Source organism: Tursiops truncatus, chromosome 20 (genome assembly GCF_011762595.2).
Source record: "Tursiops truncatus isolate mTurTru1 chromosome 20, mTurTru1.mat.Y, whole genome shotgun sequence".
Taxonomy (NCBI): Eukaryota; Metazoa; Chordata; class Mammalia; order Artiodactyla; family Delphinidae; genus Tursiops; species Tursiops truncatus.
Window position 1 is genome coordinate 29,549,972 of NC_047053.1, and position 18,579 is coordinate 29,568,550.

Here is an 18,579-nt window from a genome sequence, read left to right on the forward strand (position 1 = left end):
AAGAAAAACTAACTGATACTGATTCCACAGTTTTATTTTTGTTTTGGGATGTCAGTGGGAAAGATAAGTGATGTAATTACTTCATCAATTTTTTTTTTTGAAGTATAGTTAATTTACAATGTGTTAGTTTCAAGTGTATAGCAAAGTGATTCAGTTATATGTGTGTGTGTGTGTGTGTGTGTGTGTGTATATATATATATATATATAGTTTTTCAGATTCTCTTCCATTTTAGGTCATTGCAAGATACTTAGTAGAGCTTCCTGTGCAATACAGTAGGTCCTTGGTTACCGATTTTATATGTAGTAGTGTGTATCTGCTAATCCCAAACTCCTAATTTCCCACCCCCACCCCCACTGTCCCCTTTGGTAACCGTAAGTTTGTTTTCTATGTCTGCATCAACTGTTTTTTAAGTAAGGACAAAATATAGTATTCTCAAATTATGCCTAAAGGAATAGGGGCACAGGAGGTTTTTATCACAGGGGATGGCATTCTTACAAATGAGATATGTGGATAAATAAAATAAGAATCAAGACAGAAATCATATGGTTTCCAGGGTCTGGTGTTGGGGGAAGGAGATTGACTACAAAAGGACACAAGGGAACTTTCTGCAATGACGGGACTGTTCTGTACCTTTATCTTGATAGGTTATGGTTATACGACTGAATATAATTGTCAAAGCTTATTGAACTACTGACCTAAAAAAATGGCTCTTACTATATGTAAATTATACCTGAGTAAATTTGAAATTGGTTTTTAAGAAAGCAAACCAAAGAGATTCTGGAAAGGATTATTTTTTGAAATTATCAGTTGCATCTTGAAATATTAGGTAGATTCTTGTTCTTTAAAAGCTAACATTTTTCTATTAATATAGAGTGATTAAGGTACCATTAAAATCGCATGTCTATTAATAATTGCTTTCTCTTTAATATTTCTCATCAGAGATTTCTCATATTTTTTTGTAGGGTCCACATATAGCTTCAGTTACATTAGCTGCTTATGAATGCAATTCAGTTAATTTCCCTGAACCACCCTATCCTGATCAGATTATTTGTCCAGATGAAGAGGGCACTGAAGGAACCATTTCTTTATGGAGCATCATCTCAAAAGTTAGGATTGAGGCCTGCATGTGGGTAAGATGTCCGTTTTCATATTTGTTCAAAATTAACCTCACTGTCTTGATTCTTTGTACCTCATTGAAATTGAAGCCAGACATATACCAAGTCAGTAGATAATTAATTCATAAAGTTACCAGCTACCTAGCTTCCATGTAAAAGAAACCTTTAGAGCTTCTCCTGTTCATGAATAACATTCAGAAGGAAGGCAGGAAACCTTAGGTACCAGGAAGCATTGATACCAAGTAGACAATAGCAGGGAAAAGGAGTATAGATGGTGCAACTATACTACTTTGTAAAGTTTTACTAACGTTTATAAAACTTGATAAACACATAGCAAATGGTTATATATCAGTCCAAATTAGGTAAGTATTATATGTCTCTCTCCTAGATTTAAATACTCTGTGTTTATTCTTAGAAGACTCATTTCATTTTCTGAGTTGTTATAATGCTAAAGTAAGTTCAGACATTTCTTAATAAACTAAGCTTTACTGTATTGGAGGTATCAGACTATATGGTGACCTTACTTTCAGAAGTTCCAATTATTCTTTTTATGGCTTAATATATTTTGGGAAATTTTGGACTACATGATCAATGGTAGATGTATTTTAATCTGCATATCCACACAAAGCATTTTTTATATGCTTAAATTCATTCACATGTATATCATTGAGGAATAGTTCATTTGCTAAAGACTTTCTATTACCATTTGAATTATTTTTTAATTCATCATTTGGAATCACTAAGTTTTATGTTCCCTGTAACTTTTTTTCCCCTAACAGTTTCTTATAAAATGAAAAATGTGGAACACATCACTTAAAACTCTTAATTAAAATGAACGTGAATAGAATGCCCACAGAAGAGGCAGAGTTTTCAAACACATTCAAGCGTTTATGTCGTGTTTTAAAAGAATTAAAAGGGAAATGCCATATATTGAATTTGTTGAATATGAAAGACAGGAAAAATTGTCATATTTCCTGTTACTCTTTTATAAATACTGGAAACAAATTCATTATACTAGTTGCATATATATTATAAATTTTACCACATTAGTCTTTTTTTTTTTAACATCTTTATTGGAGTATAATTGCTTTACAATGGTGTGTTAGTTTCTGCTTTACAATGGTGTGTTAGTTTCTGCTTTACACATTTGTCTTTTGATGAAAAGCTATTAATAAGATAACTAGATACTCAGAACATGCTAGAAAAGGAGTATGTATATAGCCTTCAATTTTCTGTTGTTCTTTTGTTCTTTCAAAAATGATTTATGTGGCTAGATTAACACTAATGCCAACAAAGAAAATTTTTCATCCCAGCTGGCAGTGATAACTGCTTCTTCCAAAGTGCATATTGTCTGAAGCACTCATTTGGCCTGGCTCCATGCATGCCTCAAATTAGTTAAATTGGCTGGTGTAGTGGCTTACTTCCCCAAATAAATTTTAAGCTCCTCAAAAAATTCAGACTGTACCTTAAATTTATTACTCACAGCAATCAGCATTAGGCTTTGCTCATAGTTCAAGAATACCAATAGGGCTTCCCTGGTGACGCAGTGGTTGAGAGTCCGCCCGCCGATGCAGGGGACACGGGTTCGTGCCCCGGTCCAGGAAGATCCCACATGCCGCGGAGCGGCTGGGCCCGTGAGCCATGGCCGCTGAGCCTGCACATCCGGAGCCTGTGCTCCTCAACGGGAGAGGCCACAACAGTGAGAGGCCCGCATACCGGAAAAAAAAAAAGAATACCAATAAATACTGATTGTCTGAATGTTTGTTTGTTCTTCATATTCCCTTCTTTGAAACTGTCTTTTGTTATGTAAAAAAGGTAGCACATATCAAGTTCTGCTTAAATTCGTTCCTTTTGTTTTCACCATTTACAAAGAGTCCTTTCATCAAAGGATGCTGGGAAAACTGAATATCCACATACAAAAGAGAGAGGTTGGATCCTTATCTTACACCATATGTAAAAATTAACTCAAAATTCATCAAAGACCTAAACTTAAGAGTTAAAACTATAAGACACTTAGAAGAAAATATAGAAACAAATCTGCCTGGTGATTTGGCAGTGGTTCTTAAATAAGACATCGAAAGCAGAGGCAACAAAAGAAAAAAATAGATAAATTGAACTTAGCTAAAATAAAACTTCTTGTACATCAAAGGACACACTATCAAGAGAGTTAAAAGACAACCCACAAAAAGGGAGAAAATGTTTAAAAGTCATATGTCAGATAAGGGTTTAATATTCAATATGTTTAAAGAACTACACAACTCAACAACAAAAAGACAAACAACCCAATTAAAAAATGGGCAAAGGATTTGAATAAACATTTCTCCAAGGAAGACATACAAATGGCCAATAAGTGCACAGAAAGATTCTCAATATCATTAGTCATTGGGGAAATGCAAATCCAAACCAGAAGGAAATACCTCTTCACACAGATTAGGATGGCTATTATTTTTTTAGAAAACGAAAAATAACAAGTGTTGGTGAAGATGTGGAGAAATTGGAGCCCTCATAGATTGCTGGTGGGAATGTAAAGTGATTTAGTTGCTGTGGAAAAGAGTTTGGTGGTTTCTCAAAAATGTAAATGTACATTTACTATGTGATCCTCCTCTAATTCCATTCCTACGTAAATACCCAAAAGAACTGAAAACTGGGACTCTAATATGTACAGAAACTTGTAGTTCATTGTTCAGCAACATTATTCACATTATCAGAAAGGTGGAAACAATCCAAGTGTCTCTTAACAGATAAATGGATAAACAAAGAGTATTATATACACATAATAGAATACTGTTCAGCCATAAAAAGGAATGAAGTTCTTATACATGCTGCAATATAGGTGAACCTAGAAAAACATTATGGTAAATGAAATAAGCCAGACATAGAAAGACAGATATTGTATGATTCCACTTATATGAGCTATCTGGACAATTTAGATTCATAGAGACAGAAAGTAGGTTTGAGGTTACTAGGGTTGTGGGAATGAGAAGTTAATGTTTAATGGGTATAGAGTTTCCATTTGGGTGAAGAAAAATATTGAAAATATAATGATGATGGTTGCACAACATTGTGAATACAACTAATGCCACTAAATTTTATATTTAAAAATGGTTAACTGGGATACACTCATAAAAAGTCAATACTGGGACTTCCCTGGTGGTCCAGCAGTTAAGACTCCACTGTGTTCACAATGCAGGGGGCCCGGGTTCGATCCCTGGTCTGGAAACTAGATCCCGCACACCACAACTAAAGACCTGGCGCAGCCAAATAAATAAATAAATGTTAAAAAAAAAAAAAAGTCAATACTACTGAAGTTGAGAAATGTTGATTTAGAGTGTATTGGCCTTGATTCTTATATTTTACCCTTTCATAAAATTGATCCCATTTGTGTTCACATCCATATATTTTTTTTTTCAGGGGATGTCTTGCTTGATTAAAAACTGTTATGTTATTTAAAATTTTTACCTAATATGTACTTTACGAAGTAAAATATCTTTACAGACTTCACTATCATTATAAATATAGTAAATCAGTAAAATCATTAAAATACATAGTACCTCCAATTATAAGATAAAGACCAGGGTCTACCTCAGTTTCAACTTGTTCACATAAGTCTTTGGAGCCCATTAAAATGAATTGTTTGGTGTTGCTGATAAGTAGGTTACCTTTTTTTCAGTTTTTATCTTTTTCATCTTTCACAATTTGACTATATCACTAGTGTAAGGCTTCACAAATTTTCTTTTCAGTTATAAATTCCAATAATAGTTATTAAACCTCCAAGCATTGGAGATTCAGAGTGAGCAAAACTTAACAGTCTCTACCCTCATGGAGCTTTACATTCTAGTGAGGGAAATAATTATGGAAAACTGTATATATAAGTATTGTTGAAAAATTATATATATAAATATTTAAACAAATTGAGATAAGTGCTATGAAGGAGAAATTTATTGCATAACACAAAAATGTTTTCCTAGTCTGCGATTCAGGGAAGATTTCCTTGAAATAGCAGTGATTCAATGGATATCTAAGGATAATAAGGAGTACAGTGAGGAGGCAGGATGGTGGCAGGGCAGAGGAGAGGAAGCATGTGTGATGACTTTCAGATAGAGAACATCACCTTTTTTTTTTTTAACTTCTTTATTGGAGTATAATTGCTTTACAATGGTGTGTTAGTTTCTGCTTTATAACAAAGTGAATCAGTTATACATATACATATGTCCCCATACCTCTTCCCTCTTGCATCTCCCTCCCTCCCACCCTCCCTACCCCACCCCTCTACGTGGTCACAAAGCACTGGGCTGATCTCCCTGTGCTATGCAGCTGCTTCCCACTAGCTATCTATTTTACATTTGGTAGTGTTTATATGTCCATGACACTCTCTCACTTTGTCCCAGCTTCACCTTCCCCTTCCCCGTATCCTCAAGTCCATTCTCTAGTAGATCTGCATCTTTATTCCCGTCTTGCCCCTAGTTCTTCTGACCTTTTTTTTTTTTTAGATTCCATATATACGTGTTAGCATACAGTATTTGTTTTTCTCTTTCTGACTTAGTTCACTCTGTATGACAGTCTGTAGGTCCATCCACCTCACTATAAATAACTCAGTTTCGTTCCTTTTTATGGCTGAGTAATATTCCATTGTATATATGTGCCACATCTTCTTTATCCATTCATCTGTCGATGGGCACTTATGTTGCTTCCATGTCCTAGCTATTGTAAATAGAGCTGCAGTGAACATTGTGGTACATGACTCTTTTTGTTGTTGTCCATTTTATTGGCATATAGTTGCTTGTAGTAATCTCTCAGGGTATATGCCCAGTAGTGGGATTGCTGGGTCGTATGGTAGTTCTATTTTTACTTTTTTAAGGAACCTCCATACTGTTCTCCATAGTGGCTGTATCAGTTTACATTCCCACCAACAGTGCAAGAGGGTTCCCTTTTCTCCACACCATCTCCAGCAATTATTATTTGTACATTTTTTGATGATGGCCATTCTGACCAGTGTGAGATGATAACTCATCGTAGGTTTTTTTTGTTTGTTTGTTTGTTTGTTTTTGCACTATGCGGGCCTCTCACTGTTGTGGCCTCTCCTGTTGTGGAGCACAGGCTCCAGACACACAGGCTCAGAGGCCATGGCTCACGGGCCTAGCCACTCCGCGGCATGTGGGATCTTCCCGGACCGGGGCATGAACCCGTGTCCCGTGCATCGGCAGGCGGACTCTAAACCACTGCGCCACCAGGAAAGCCCCCTCATTGTAGTTTTGATTTGCATTTCTCTAATGATTAATGATGGTGAGCATTCTTTCATGTGTTTGTTAGCAATCTGTATATCTTCTTTGGAGAAATGTCTATTTAGGTCTTCTGCCCATTTTTGGACTGTGTTGTTTGTTTTTTTTTGATATTGAGTTGCATGAGCTGCTTGTAAATTTTGGAGATTAATCCTTTGTCAGTTGCTTCATTTGCAAACATTTTCTCCAATTCTGAGGGTTGACTTTTCGTCTTGCTTATGCTTTCTTTTGCTGTGCAAAAGCCTTTAAGTTTCATTAGGTCCCATTTGTTTATTTTTGGTTTTATTTCCATTTCTCTAGGAGGTGGGTCAAAAAGGATCTTGCTGTGATTTATGTCATAGAGTGTTCTGCCTTTGTTTTCCTCTAAGAGTTTGATAGTGTCTGGTCTTACATTTAGGTCTTTAATCCATTTTGAGTTTATTTTTGTGTATGGTGTTAGAGAGTGTTCTAATTTCATTCTTTTACATGTAGCTGTCCAGTTTTCCCAGTACCACTTATTGAAGAGGCTGTCTTTCCTCCGCTGTATATTCTTGCCTCCTTTATCAAAGATAAGGTGACTGTATGTGCGTGGGTTTATCTCTGGGCTTTCTATTCTGTTCCATTGATCTACATTTCTGTTTCTGTGCCAGTACCATACTGTCTTGATTACGGTAGCTTTGTAGTATAGTCCGAAGTCAGGGAGACTGATTCCTCCAGCTCTGTTTTTCTTTCTCAAGGTGCTTTGGCTCTTCAGGGTCTTTTGTGTTTCCATACAAATTGTGAAATTTTTTGTTCTAGTTCTGTGAAAAATGCCATTGGTAGCTTGATAGGGATTGCATTGACTCTGTAGATTGCTTTGGGTAGTAGAGTCATTTTCACAATGTTGATTCTCCAATCCAAGAACGTGGTATATCTCCATGTATTTATATCATCTTTAATTTCTTTCATCAGCGTCTTATAATTTTCTGCATACAGATGTTTTGTCTCCTTAGGTAGGTTTATTCCTAGATATTTTATTCTTTTTGTAGCAATGGTAAATGGGAGTGTTTTCTTAATTTCACTTTCAGATTTTTCATCATTAGTGTATAGGAATGCAAGAGATTTCTGTGCATTCATTTTGTATCCTGCTACTTTACCAAATTCATTGATTAGCTCTAGTAGTTTTCTGTAGCATCTTTAGGATTCTCTATGTAGAGTATCATGTCATCTGCAAACAGTGACAGCTTTACTTCTTCTTTTCCGATTTGGATTCCTTTCATTTTTTTTTCTTCTCTGAATGCTGTGGCTAAAACTTCCCAAACTATGTTGAATGATAGTGGTGAGAGTGGGCAACCTTGTCTTGTTCCTGATCTTAGTGGAAATGCTTTCAGTTTTTTACCATTGAGGATGATGTTGGCTGTGGGTTTGTCATATATGGCCTTTATTATGTTGAGGATTGTTCCCTCTATGCCTACTTTTTGGAGGGTTTTTATCATAAATGGGTGTTGAATTTTGTTGAAAGCTTTCTCTGCATCTATTGAGATGATCATATGATTTTTCTCCCTCAATTTGTTGATATGATGTATTACATTGATTGATTTGTGTATATTGAAGAATCCTTGCATTCCTGGAATAAACCCCACTTGATCATAGTGTATGATCCTTTTAATGTGCTGTTGGATTCTGTTTGCTAGTATTTTGTTGAGGATATTTGCATCTGTGTTCATCAGTGATATTGGCCTGTAGTTTTCTTTCTTTGTGATATCTTTGTCTGGTTTTGGTATCAAGGTGATGGTGGCCTCGTAGAATGAGTTTGGGAGTGTTCCTCCCTCTGCTACATTTTGGAAGAGTTTGAGAAGGGTAGGTGTTAGCTCTTCTGTAAATGTTTGATAGAATTCACCTGTGAAGCCATCTGGTCCTAGGCTTTTGTTTGTTGGAAGATTTTTAATCACAGTTTCAATTTCAGTGCTTGTGATTGGTCTGTTCATATTTTCTGTTTCTTCCTGGTTCAGTCTCAGAATGTTGTGCATTTCTAAGAATTTGTCCATTTCTTCCAGGTTGTCCATTTTATTGGCATATAGTTGCTTGTAGTAATCTCTCATGATCCTCTGTATTTCTGCCGTGTCAGTTGTTACTTCTCCTTTTTCATTTCTAATTCTATTGATTTGAGTCTTCTCCCTTTTTTTCTTGATGAGTCTGGCTAATGGTTTATCAATTTTGTTTATCTTCTCAAAGAACCAGCTTTTACTTTTATTGATCTTTGCTATCATTGCCTTCATTTCTTTTTGATTTATTTCTGATCTGATCTTTATGATTTCTTTCCTTCTGTTAACTTTGGGGTTTTTTTGTTCTTTCTGTAATTGCTTTAGGTGTAAGGTTACGTTGTTTATTTGAGATGTTTCTTGTTTCTTAAGGTAGGATTGTATTGCTATAAACTTCCCTCTTAGAACTGCTTTTGCTGCATCCATAGGTTTTGGATCGTCGTGTTTTCATTGTCATTTGTTTCTAGGTATTTTTTGATTTCCTCTTTGATTTCTTCAGTGATCTCTTGGTTATTAAGTAGTGTGTTGTTTAGCCTCCATGTGTTTGTATTTCTTACAGATTTTTTCCTGTAATTGATATCTAGTCTCATAACGTTGTGGTCCGAAAAGATACTTGATATAATTTCAGTTTTCTTAACTTTACCAAGGCTTGATTTGTGACCCAAGATATGATCTATCCTGGAGAATGTTCCATGAGCACTTGAGAAGAATATGTATTCTGTTGTTTTTGGATGGAATGTCCTATAAATATCAATTAAGTCCATCTTGTTTAATGTATCATTTAAAGCTTGTGTTTTCTTATTTATTTTCATTTTGGATGATGTGTCCATTGGTGCAAATGGGGTGTTAAAGTCCTCTACTATGATTGTGTTACTGTTGATTTCCCTTTTTATGGCTGTTACTATTTGCCTTATGTATTGAGGTGCTCCTATGTTGGGTGCATAGATATTTACAATTGTTATATCTTCTTCTTGGATTGATCCCTTGATCATTATGTAGTGTCCTTCTTTGTTTCTTGTAATAGTCTTTGTTTTAAAGTCTATTTTGTCTTATATGAGAATTGCTACTCCAGCTTTCTTTTGATATCCGTTTGCATGGAATATTTTTTTCCATCCCCTCACTTCAGTCTTTATGTGTCTGTAGGTCTGAAGTGGGTTTCTTATAGACAACATATATACGGGTCTTGTTTTTGTATCCATTCAGCCAATCTATGTCTTTTGGTTGGAGCATTTAATCCATTTACATTGAAGGTAATTATCGATATATATGTTCCTATTACCATTTTCTTAATTGTTTGGGGTTTATTATTGTAGGTCTTTTCCTTCTCTTGTGTTTCCTGCCCAGAGAAGTTCTTTAGCATTTGTTGTAAAGCTGGTTTGGTGGTGCTGAATTCTCTTAGCTTTTGCTTGTCTGTAAAGGTTTTAATTTCTCTGTCAAATCTGAATGAGATCTTTGCTGGGTAGAGTAATCTTGGTTGTAGGTTTTTCCCTTTCATTACTTTAAATATGTCCTGCCACTCCCTTCTGCTTGCAGAGTTTCTGCTGAAAGATCAGCTGTTAACCTTATGGGGATTTCCTTATGTGTTATTTGTTGTTTTTCCCTTGCTGCTTTTAATATTTGTTCTTTGTATTTAATTTTTGATAGTTTGATTAATTTGTGTCTTGGCCTGTTTCTCCTTGGATTTATCCTGTATGGGACTCTCTGGGCTTCCTGGACTTGATTAACTATTTTCTTTCCCATATTAGGGAAGTTTTCAACTACAGTCTCTTCAAATATTTTCTCAGTCCCTTTCTTTTTCTCTTCTTCTTCTAGGACCCCTGTAATTCGAATTGGTGCGTTTAATGTTGTCCCAGAGGTCTCTGAGACTGTCCTCAATTCTTTTCATTCTTTTTTCTTTATTCTTCTCTGAAGTAGTTATTTCCACTATTTTATCTTCCAGGTCACTTATCCGCTCTTCTGCCTCTGTTATTCCGCCCTTGATCCCTTGTAGAGAATTTTTAATTTCGTTTATTGTGTTGTTCATCACTGTTTGTTTGCTTTTTAGTTCTTCTAGGTCCTTGTTAAACATTTCTTTTATTTTCTCCATTCTGTTTCCAAGATTTTGCATCATTTTTACTATCATTATTCTGAATTGTTTTTCAGGTAGACTGCCTATTTCCTCTTCATTTGTTAGGTCTGGTGGGTTTTTAGAACATCACCTTTTAAGCTCATTTATTTTCTTTTTTTTTTAAAGACTTATTTTATTACTTATTTATTTTATTTATTTTTGGCTGTGTCGGTTCTTAGTTGCGGCACGCGGGATCTTTTGTTGAGGCATGCAGGGTCTTCGTTGCGGTACGCGGGCTTCTCTCTAGTTGTAGCATTGGGTTTTCTCTTCTCTAGTTGTGGCACGCAGGCTCCAGGGCATGTGGGATCTGCAGTTGTGGCTTGTTGGTTCCAGAGCACATGGGCTGTGTAGTTGAGGCTCACAAGCTCATTGGTTGTGGCGCACAGGCTTAGTTTCCCCTCAACATGTGGGATCTTAGTTCCCTGAGCAGGGATCGAACCCATGTCTCCTGCATTATAATGTACATTTTACCACTGGACTACCAGGGAAGTCCCTAAACTCAATTATTTGTTAAGTTCATGGTTTTGTTTTTTGGGAGTTTTTTTCCTATTGTGGTAAAATGTACATAACATAGTTTACCATTTAATCATGTTTAAGTGCACAATTTACTGGCATTAAGTACATTCACAGTGTTGTGTAACCATCACCAATATCTACTTCCAGAACTTTTCTGTCATCCACAAACAGAAACTCTGTACCCATTAAACAATAACTCCTCATTCCCTCCTCTCCCCAGCCCCTGGGGAGAGAGTAACCTCTCGACTTTCTGCCTCTGTGAATTTGCCTATTCTTGATATCCAGTATAAATGGAATCATACAGTATCTGTCCGTTTGTGTCTGGCTTACTTCACCTAGCATAATGTTTTCAAGTTTCATCCATGTTGTAGCATGTATCAGAACTTCATTCCTTTCTGAAGTCATTTTAAAACTGACCTTAAGGGAAACTGGAAGCACATTTTCTCTCTTTTTTTCGTTTGTAAAACAATCTGCTAATTTTACTAGAATTGGTATAATTGTGGGTTTTTTTTTTTTTTTGTGGTCCGCGGGCCTCTCACTGTTGTGGCCTCTCCCGTTGCGGAGCACAGACTACAGACGCGCAGGCTCAGCGGCCATGGCTCATGGGCCCAGCCGCTCCGCGGCATGTGGGATCTTCCTGGACCGGGGCACGAACCCATGTACCCTGCATCGGCAGGTGGAATCTCAACCACTGCACCACCAGGGAAGCCCGGCATAATTGTTTTTTAAACATTGCTGTAAAAGCCTTGAATTTCTCAGTGGTTCCAAGTTACCCTCCAAACTTTGGCTTCTAACCTCTGTTTCATGTTTGCAGTTGGAACATTTAATAGAAAATGGTTTTGTTTTTAAAGATTATTAACACACTGATAATGCCAAACTACTGTAATTTCTGAGTAGTCAGCATATGTAAAATTTTCTACTCCCCAGATTTTTACCATTAAACTTACAGTTCGTAACATAGAAAAGCAAGATGCTGGTGATTTACCTGTGAATACAGTTGACAAAACTTTTGAAAGCACAAAAATTTAGGATTTTTGTCCTCCCCAAAATCTTTTAATAAAATTGACACTCCAGTAAGATATTGTGTTTCTCTATTGGTTTTGCATATTTTGTGCATATTAAACTCTTCTCCAATTCAAGAAGCAAGGACTTCAGGGTAATAAATTGATATGCATGGACAGTGTTTAGAAGAGCTTTCTGAATTATTGCTTGACTAAATACCATTTGTCTTTCTTTTGCAATAAGGAAGCCAGTCATTTCTTCCCCTTAATTAAACTTGGGCTGACAGCTTTTAGTGTTCCACAATTTAGTTTTGTTTTTTTATGTTGATTTTGCAAGAATTATAAAATTGTTTTGTAAGAATCATGAAATTATGGGACTTCAGTATCTAATTTGAGATAACTGACCAAACAAACTTCTGTGTCTGGAATATAATGTGTCTTAAGGAGACCTGTCTGGATGACTGTATTTCCTTTTTATTTATATGCATAAAAATTAGAACACTGGCTGATGATCACCATTCTTACTCCTTGCTAATATGGGAAAACATGGACAGAATTAAAATATAACAATGAATATGGTCAACTAAGTATAATACAGTATGTAGCTCTTGATTTCATTTCAATCCATTACTACTTCCTTTTTAACTTTAGGGAAACTTGTCATGAGTTTGAATCATATGATTGCTTTCAGAACTATTGAACATTTGACTTAACATGTTTTAAGAGAAGTTTATGTTTTGAATAAAATGTTGCAATTAACTTTTCTTCCTACTTTCTGTCATGAAAAATTTTTTTTTAAGTAGAGGGAATTATATAATTAATTCAATATATTATCACCCAACTTCCGCTAATATTAACTCCTGGCTAATACTTTCATCTAGACCCCTCCTCACACTGCTCACAATTATCTTGAAGCATATTCCAGGTAACATATCATATTTTATCTGTAAATATATCAACCTTAGGACTTAAAAAACATTGTCACGCCGAAGAGAACTTAGGAATAGTCTCTTCAAATCAGTTACCCAGTTAGTGTTCAGATTTTTCTGAATGTGTTTATTTCTTTGTTTTTCTTTTCAAATATATTCATTGATGAAACTGGATTGTTTGTCAAGTATAGTTTTCCACAGTCTGAATTTTACTGATTGTATTCCAGTTGGTGTAATTTAAATATGTTTCTCTGTTTCCTGTGAATTGATAGCTGGGTTGAGAGGCTTGAAAAAAAATTTTTTTTTTACAAGAATACACTTTATAGTCTTACGTATTCTATCACGAAGTGCAATAATGTCTGGTTGTCTTTCTGTTTATGATATTAACACCATTATTATATAAGTCCATTATTTTACTAGGGTTTATAAAATGGGGGCATTCAGTTGCATCATTTTTTTCTTTAGTTATTGACTGGAATACTTTTATAAAGAGAAACTTCTCCTTATCACCAATTTGGTTATCCTGAGATATCTTCCATATAGGTAAGACAGGATAAATAATTGATTGTTTCTCTTTATTTACCAGTTTTAAAAATAATTAGTTGGTTCTCTAACATCCTCCAAAGGTGACTAAATTAACTTCTCTTGTTTAGCAAAATATGATTTGTGTTTTCTTCCTATATCTTTCTTTGTATATATATATCTCCCCTCTCCCTCTTCTCTCTGTTCTTTAACTAAATATGGTCTTATTCTTTTGGCACTTAAGTATGTTCTTTTCATAACTCTTGGTTCACATGTGGATAATGCTTACACTTGGAGATGATTGATTTCACACACTGGAGTATAACACTGTGATTGTAAAATGTTTGAATTTCGTAATGTCCCTTGGGGATTTTTGTCAAGGCATTTGCAGGCAGAGCCATAGGACATAGCAAAGTTGCTTCTGAAAACTACCAAAGCTTTTTCATTCACTATGACTCAAGGCAGAGAAGCATAGCTCAAAGTTAAGAATTCTCCCAGAGACTACAGGCCTCTTGCATTATTATCTATCCTGTATTTAAGCCGTATATGTCCAAACCAAGTTCCTGATTCTTTTACCTTTGTTTTCATCCTTACGTTCTAAGTTGATTTAAAAAGAAAATTCTCTTCAAAAACAAGAATCCACAAAGTGACTGAAACATGAGTCACTCAGTGTCCTGAGGAAATCAACATTTTTCCTGTGGTGAAAATTTATCCATCCTAATGTTGAGATTTCAAGGGGCTTCCTGACCACAGTGTGTTAAAAGCTTTAACTCTGAACAAAAATGTTGTATTGGGATTAAAACAACATCCTCAATATCGGAAGGTTTCCTATATATCTAACAGCTATACTAGTGAATGCTCATTAGCAAATCATTTGGATATTTGAAAAGGGGGGGAACTGACAAAAATAACAGTGTATATATATATATATATATATATATATATATATATATTTACATATAAAAGCTAAAAAACTAAATCAAATGAGTGGTTATAACAAAACAGAAACAGAATTTCAGATACAGAGAACAAGCTAGTGGTTGCCATTGGGGAGAGGGAAGTGGGGAGGAGGGAACAAGATAGCCATAGGGGATTAAGAGGTACAAACTACTGTGTATAAAATAAATAAGCTACAAGGAAAATAGGCCAACAGTTTATAATAACTTTAAATAGAGTATAGTCTATAAAAATTTTGAATAACTGTTTTATACCTGAAACTAATATTATATTATAAATCAACTATACTTCAATAAAAAAAAAGAAATAACATTTCAAAAGTCTAGAAAACCATGTGCTATTTCTTTTTTTTAAAATTTTTATTGGAGTATAGTTGCTTTACAATATTGTGTTAGTTTCTGCTGTTTCTTTACCAAGTTCTTGTTTAAATTATCATTTATTTGGCAAGTGAAGTTTTTAACTTGCTTTGCTGTGTGAAATTTTAAAAAGGGATGTTTTCCCAGGCTGAAACAATAAATGTCACTGCAGTTTAAAAAAAAAAAAAAACTAGTGTTTTTTTTTTCTTATTCTCTGACAGGTTTATTAGCTTTCAAATTAATGTAGGTTTTTAATCCCAACACAACAATATTGTGTTGTTTCAGCAAAGTGAATCAGCTGTACGTATACATATATCTCCTCTTTTTTGGATTTCCTTCGCATTTCGGTCAACACAGAGCACTGAGTAGAGTTCCCTGTGCAATACAGTAGGTTCTCATTAGTTATCTATTTTATACATATTATCAATAGTGTATATATGTCAATCCCAATCTCCCAATTCATCCCACCCACCCCTGCTATTTCTAAACTTAATAAAATGAAAAGAAATGTAAAAAGTAAGAACAGAGGATATAAGTAGAGATGCTAGAGAACTAACATTAATTTAGTGTCTGCAGCGTACCAGGGATTGTCTAAGAGTTTTATGTATGTTATCTGGCTTGGCATTGTGTAGGTCGATATTAGGGTATGATTTAAACTCATGTCCTCCTGATTGTGTAATATATCTTTTCCTCCCTAATACATGCATCTTAACATGCTTTTGGTGATATTGAAAAATAAAGATTTGATCCGCTTAGTATCACTGTGTTGAGAAAATCTCATGTAAGTATTTTGGTTTTTTTACGTAGGGTATTGGTACAGCGATCGGAGAGCTGCCTCCATATTTTATGGCCAGGGCAGCTCGCCTCTCAGGTGCTGAACTAGATGATGAAGACTATCAGGAATTTGAAGAGATGCTGGAACATGCAGAGACTGCACAAGTAAGATCAGTGGGGGAAAAAATAGAATACTTTAATTATCCCTTAAAGAGGTTATGATTAAGGTAAAATTTTTAATAGTTACTCTGAAGAAGAAAACTGCCAATGTAAACACATAGTTTAGTATAAAATATTTAGAAAAGCTGAAATATGAACATGATTATACTCATGATCTTAGAATAGAGAAATACAGAAAGAGTCAACAAGACAACTCAGACTAAACCAGGGTAAATTCATGTGGCCAGGGAGGTTAAGGAGCTGAAACATTATTTGTCCATTATGTGTTTATAAGTATTACCAAGCAGACCAGTGAATAAGTAAGGGGGATAAATAGGTGGACCAGACTGTGAATCCAAAATAATAGAACTTCCTAATTAATTTTTTGAAAATAACACCAAAATAGTTTACCATGTTTAGAGGAAACTTAACTCCCGATTAAGAAGGGGCAATTAAGATAAACTTATCCTTTGTTGCAGGGGGTGGGGGGGTGGGGTGGGGGGAGGCTGAGGCCTTTTTCACCTGAGCACAAACTATATATCAACATGTATCTTAGTGTTACAAAATAGGTGTTGTTTCTTTGTAGGAAAATTCCTACGAACATTATTAACTGATTGAGTCTCCATCTTAGGGAGGATAGTAGAAATCAATATAGACATAAATAAAAAGGATATAAATGAGATTCTTGAAAGTTTTCATATAAAATACATCTCACTCCCCAGATTTGATCTAAATTGTCTTATTATTGTGCATCTGTAAGTGCATGTGCCCACGTAAGTACGTATAGATTTTTTTGTTCAATGAGTTCATAGTTTTCTTCTCAGTGGAATCTGAAACCCCAAACCCACTACCCTAGAGAGGGAAAAAAATATTTTTTTTAAATGGCAGATGTCCTTTTTTTAAAAAAGCATTATTAAATGGAAATCAACTATGGATAGTTATAGTTTTTAATTGAAAACAAACTTTCAAATATGAATGTAGAATAGCCAAACATAAAACAAAGCAGTCAGAGAGCTATGGCCATCTCTCTGCATGGAAAGAGGCAAATTGTCCTTGTATCTGCTTTGTTTTAACCAAATATTGTGCCTTTCTTCCTCACATCATAATGTTTATATTAATGCTAATAATTATTACTAATAATTACTAATAATACTTTTTAATTATTTTTAATGCTTTTTGAACTCCACTATCTGATTTGACCCTAGTGTTAACTCTGAGGTAGTATGGAAAGGTACCATTTTTCTAATTTTATAGAAAACTGCAAAACTAGAAATTGTTACCTCCCAAGTTTTATATGCTTAGAAGTAGAGCTGGAACCAGAACTCAGAATGGCAGCATCACTGGTAAATTCCATTTACTGAAACAATGTCCATCTATAGACATAGGTGGTTGAGTATCCCGATTTGTGATAACTGATACCTCTGTCATTTGTGGCACTAATTAATGCATGTCATTTAACATATCAAAACCTTTTATCATCTATATAAAATCAGCAAGTTGAAGTAGAATCAGTCTGAGATGGTGTGCAGCTTTAAATTTTCATGCTGTGGTTGGATACCAAACCGGTATAACTACTGTTCTCTATTAAGCCAACTAATGTATTGTGATTATTTTCCTTAAAGTTTTTTTGTTTTGGAATTAATATTTTTTTATTTGCACAGTTTCCTCAATCTCTTCTTTCTACCAGCTCTGTGAAACACTTCTCAAGATCACTTTCCACTTGGTAACGCACTTAAATTAATATCATTTCTGTTTTTCTTCTTGGAGTCATCACTCTGGATTCCCCCATCCTCCCGCTCTAGTCTGTTTGTGGTGTTTTCTTGGCCCTCTGCGCCATTGCTTCTCTCTTTATTTGGATCCCTTATCTTGCTCTTTCTTGATTTACTCCCTAATTTTAGTTGAACATATTCTGCGGTACCTTTCTGAGAAAGGATAAGTAGAAGGAAAATTCTTAAAATGCTGTATTCTTCATTCACACTTAATCAGTTAGATGAATATAGGATTCTAAGTTGAAATCATTTTTTAATTTAAAATTTGGAAGGCATTTCTCAATCATCTTCAGGCTTCTGGTGTTGATAGTGATATACCTAATGCCATGCTGAGCCTTCTTTATAGGTAATCTTTTTGGTTTTGGTTTTTTCTGTAGAAGCGTGTAGATTCATTATCTGAGGTATGGGTCTTTTTTAATATTTATTCTGCTAGGCACTCAGGAAACTTGTGAACCTAGAGTCCACTAGTTTTGGGAAACATTCTTTTTTTTTTTTTAATAAATTTATTTATTTTTGGCTGCCTTGGGTCTTCGTTGCTGCACACGGGCTTTCTCTAGTTGCGGTGAACAGGGACTACTCTTCGTTGCGGTGCAGGAGTTTCTCACTGTGGTGGCTTCTCTTGTTGCAGAGCGTGGGCTCTAGGTGCGCGGGCTTCAGTAGTTGCAGCACACAGGCTCAGTAGCTGTGGCTCGCAGGCTCTAGAGCACAGGTTCAGTAGTTGTGGTGCACGGGCTTAGTTGCTCTGTGACATGTGGGATCTTCCCGGACCAGGGATCGAACCTGTGTCCCGTGCATTGGCAGGCGGATTCTCAACCACTGCTCCACCAGGGAAGCCCCATTCTTGTATTTTTTTCTGTGTCAGTTTACCCTCTTTGGTCTCTACTCTTGCTTTCTGGAATTACCATTATTTTGATATTGGGGCTCCAACACCCATCATTTTAATTTTTTTAATAATTTTCCTCCTAATATTTATCTCATTTTACTTTGTATGCAATTTCCTCAACTTTACCTTCTATAATCTAATATTAAAATGTTTTTCCACTGTCATATATTTATTTTCAAAAAGCAATTTGTATTATACTTCCCCAAAAATG

The 18,579-nt window shown here is 35.2% G+C and overlaps 1 protein-coding gene across 8 annotated transcripts in view; it reads left to right on the forward strand.

The window, feature by feature from the left end:
- Positions 1-18,579, forward strand: part of VMP1 (vacuole membrane protein 1) — a 130,103-nt gene that overhangs the window by 55,511 nt on the left and 56,013 nt on the right. For 7 of the 8 annotated variants that reach the window (XM_073797576.1, XM_019945293.3, XM_019945296.3 and 4 more), the window contains 2 exons: positions 964-1,131; positions 15,591-15,722. In XM_073797576.1, the coding sequence (XP_073653677.1) occupies positions 964-1,131; positions 15,591-15,722 (300 nt within the window). The remainder of the gene's footprint in view (positions 1-963; positions 1,132-15,590; positions 15,723-18,579) is intronic. The other variant, XM_073797577.1, reaches the window with a different exon arrangement.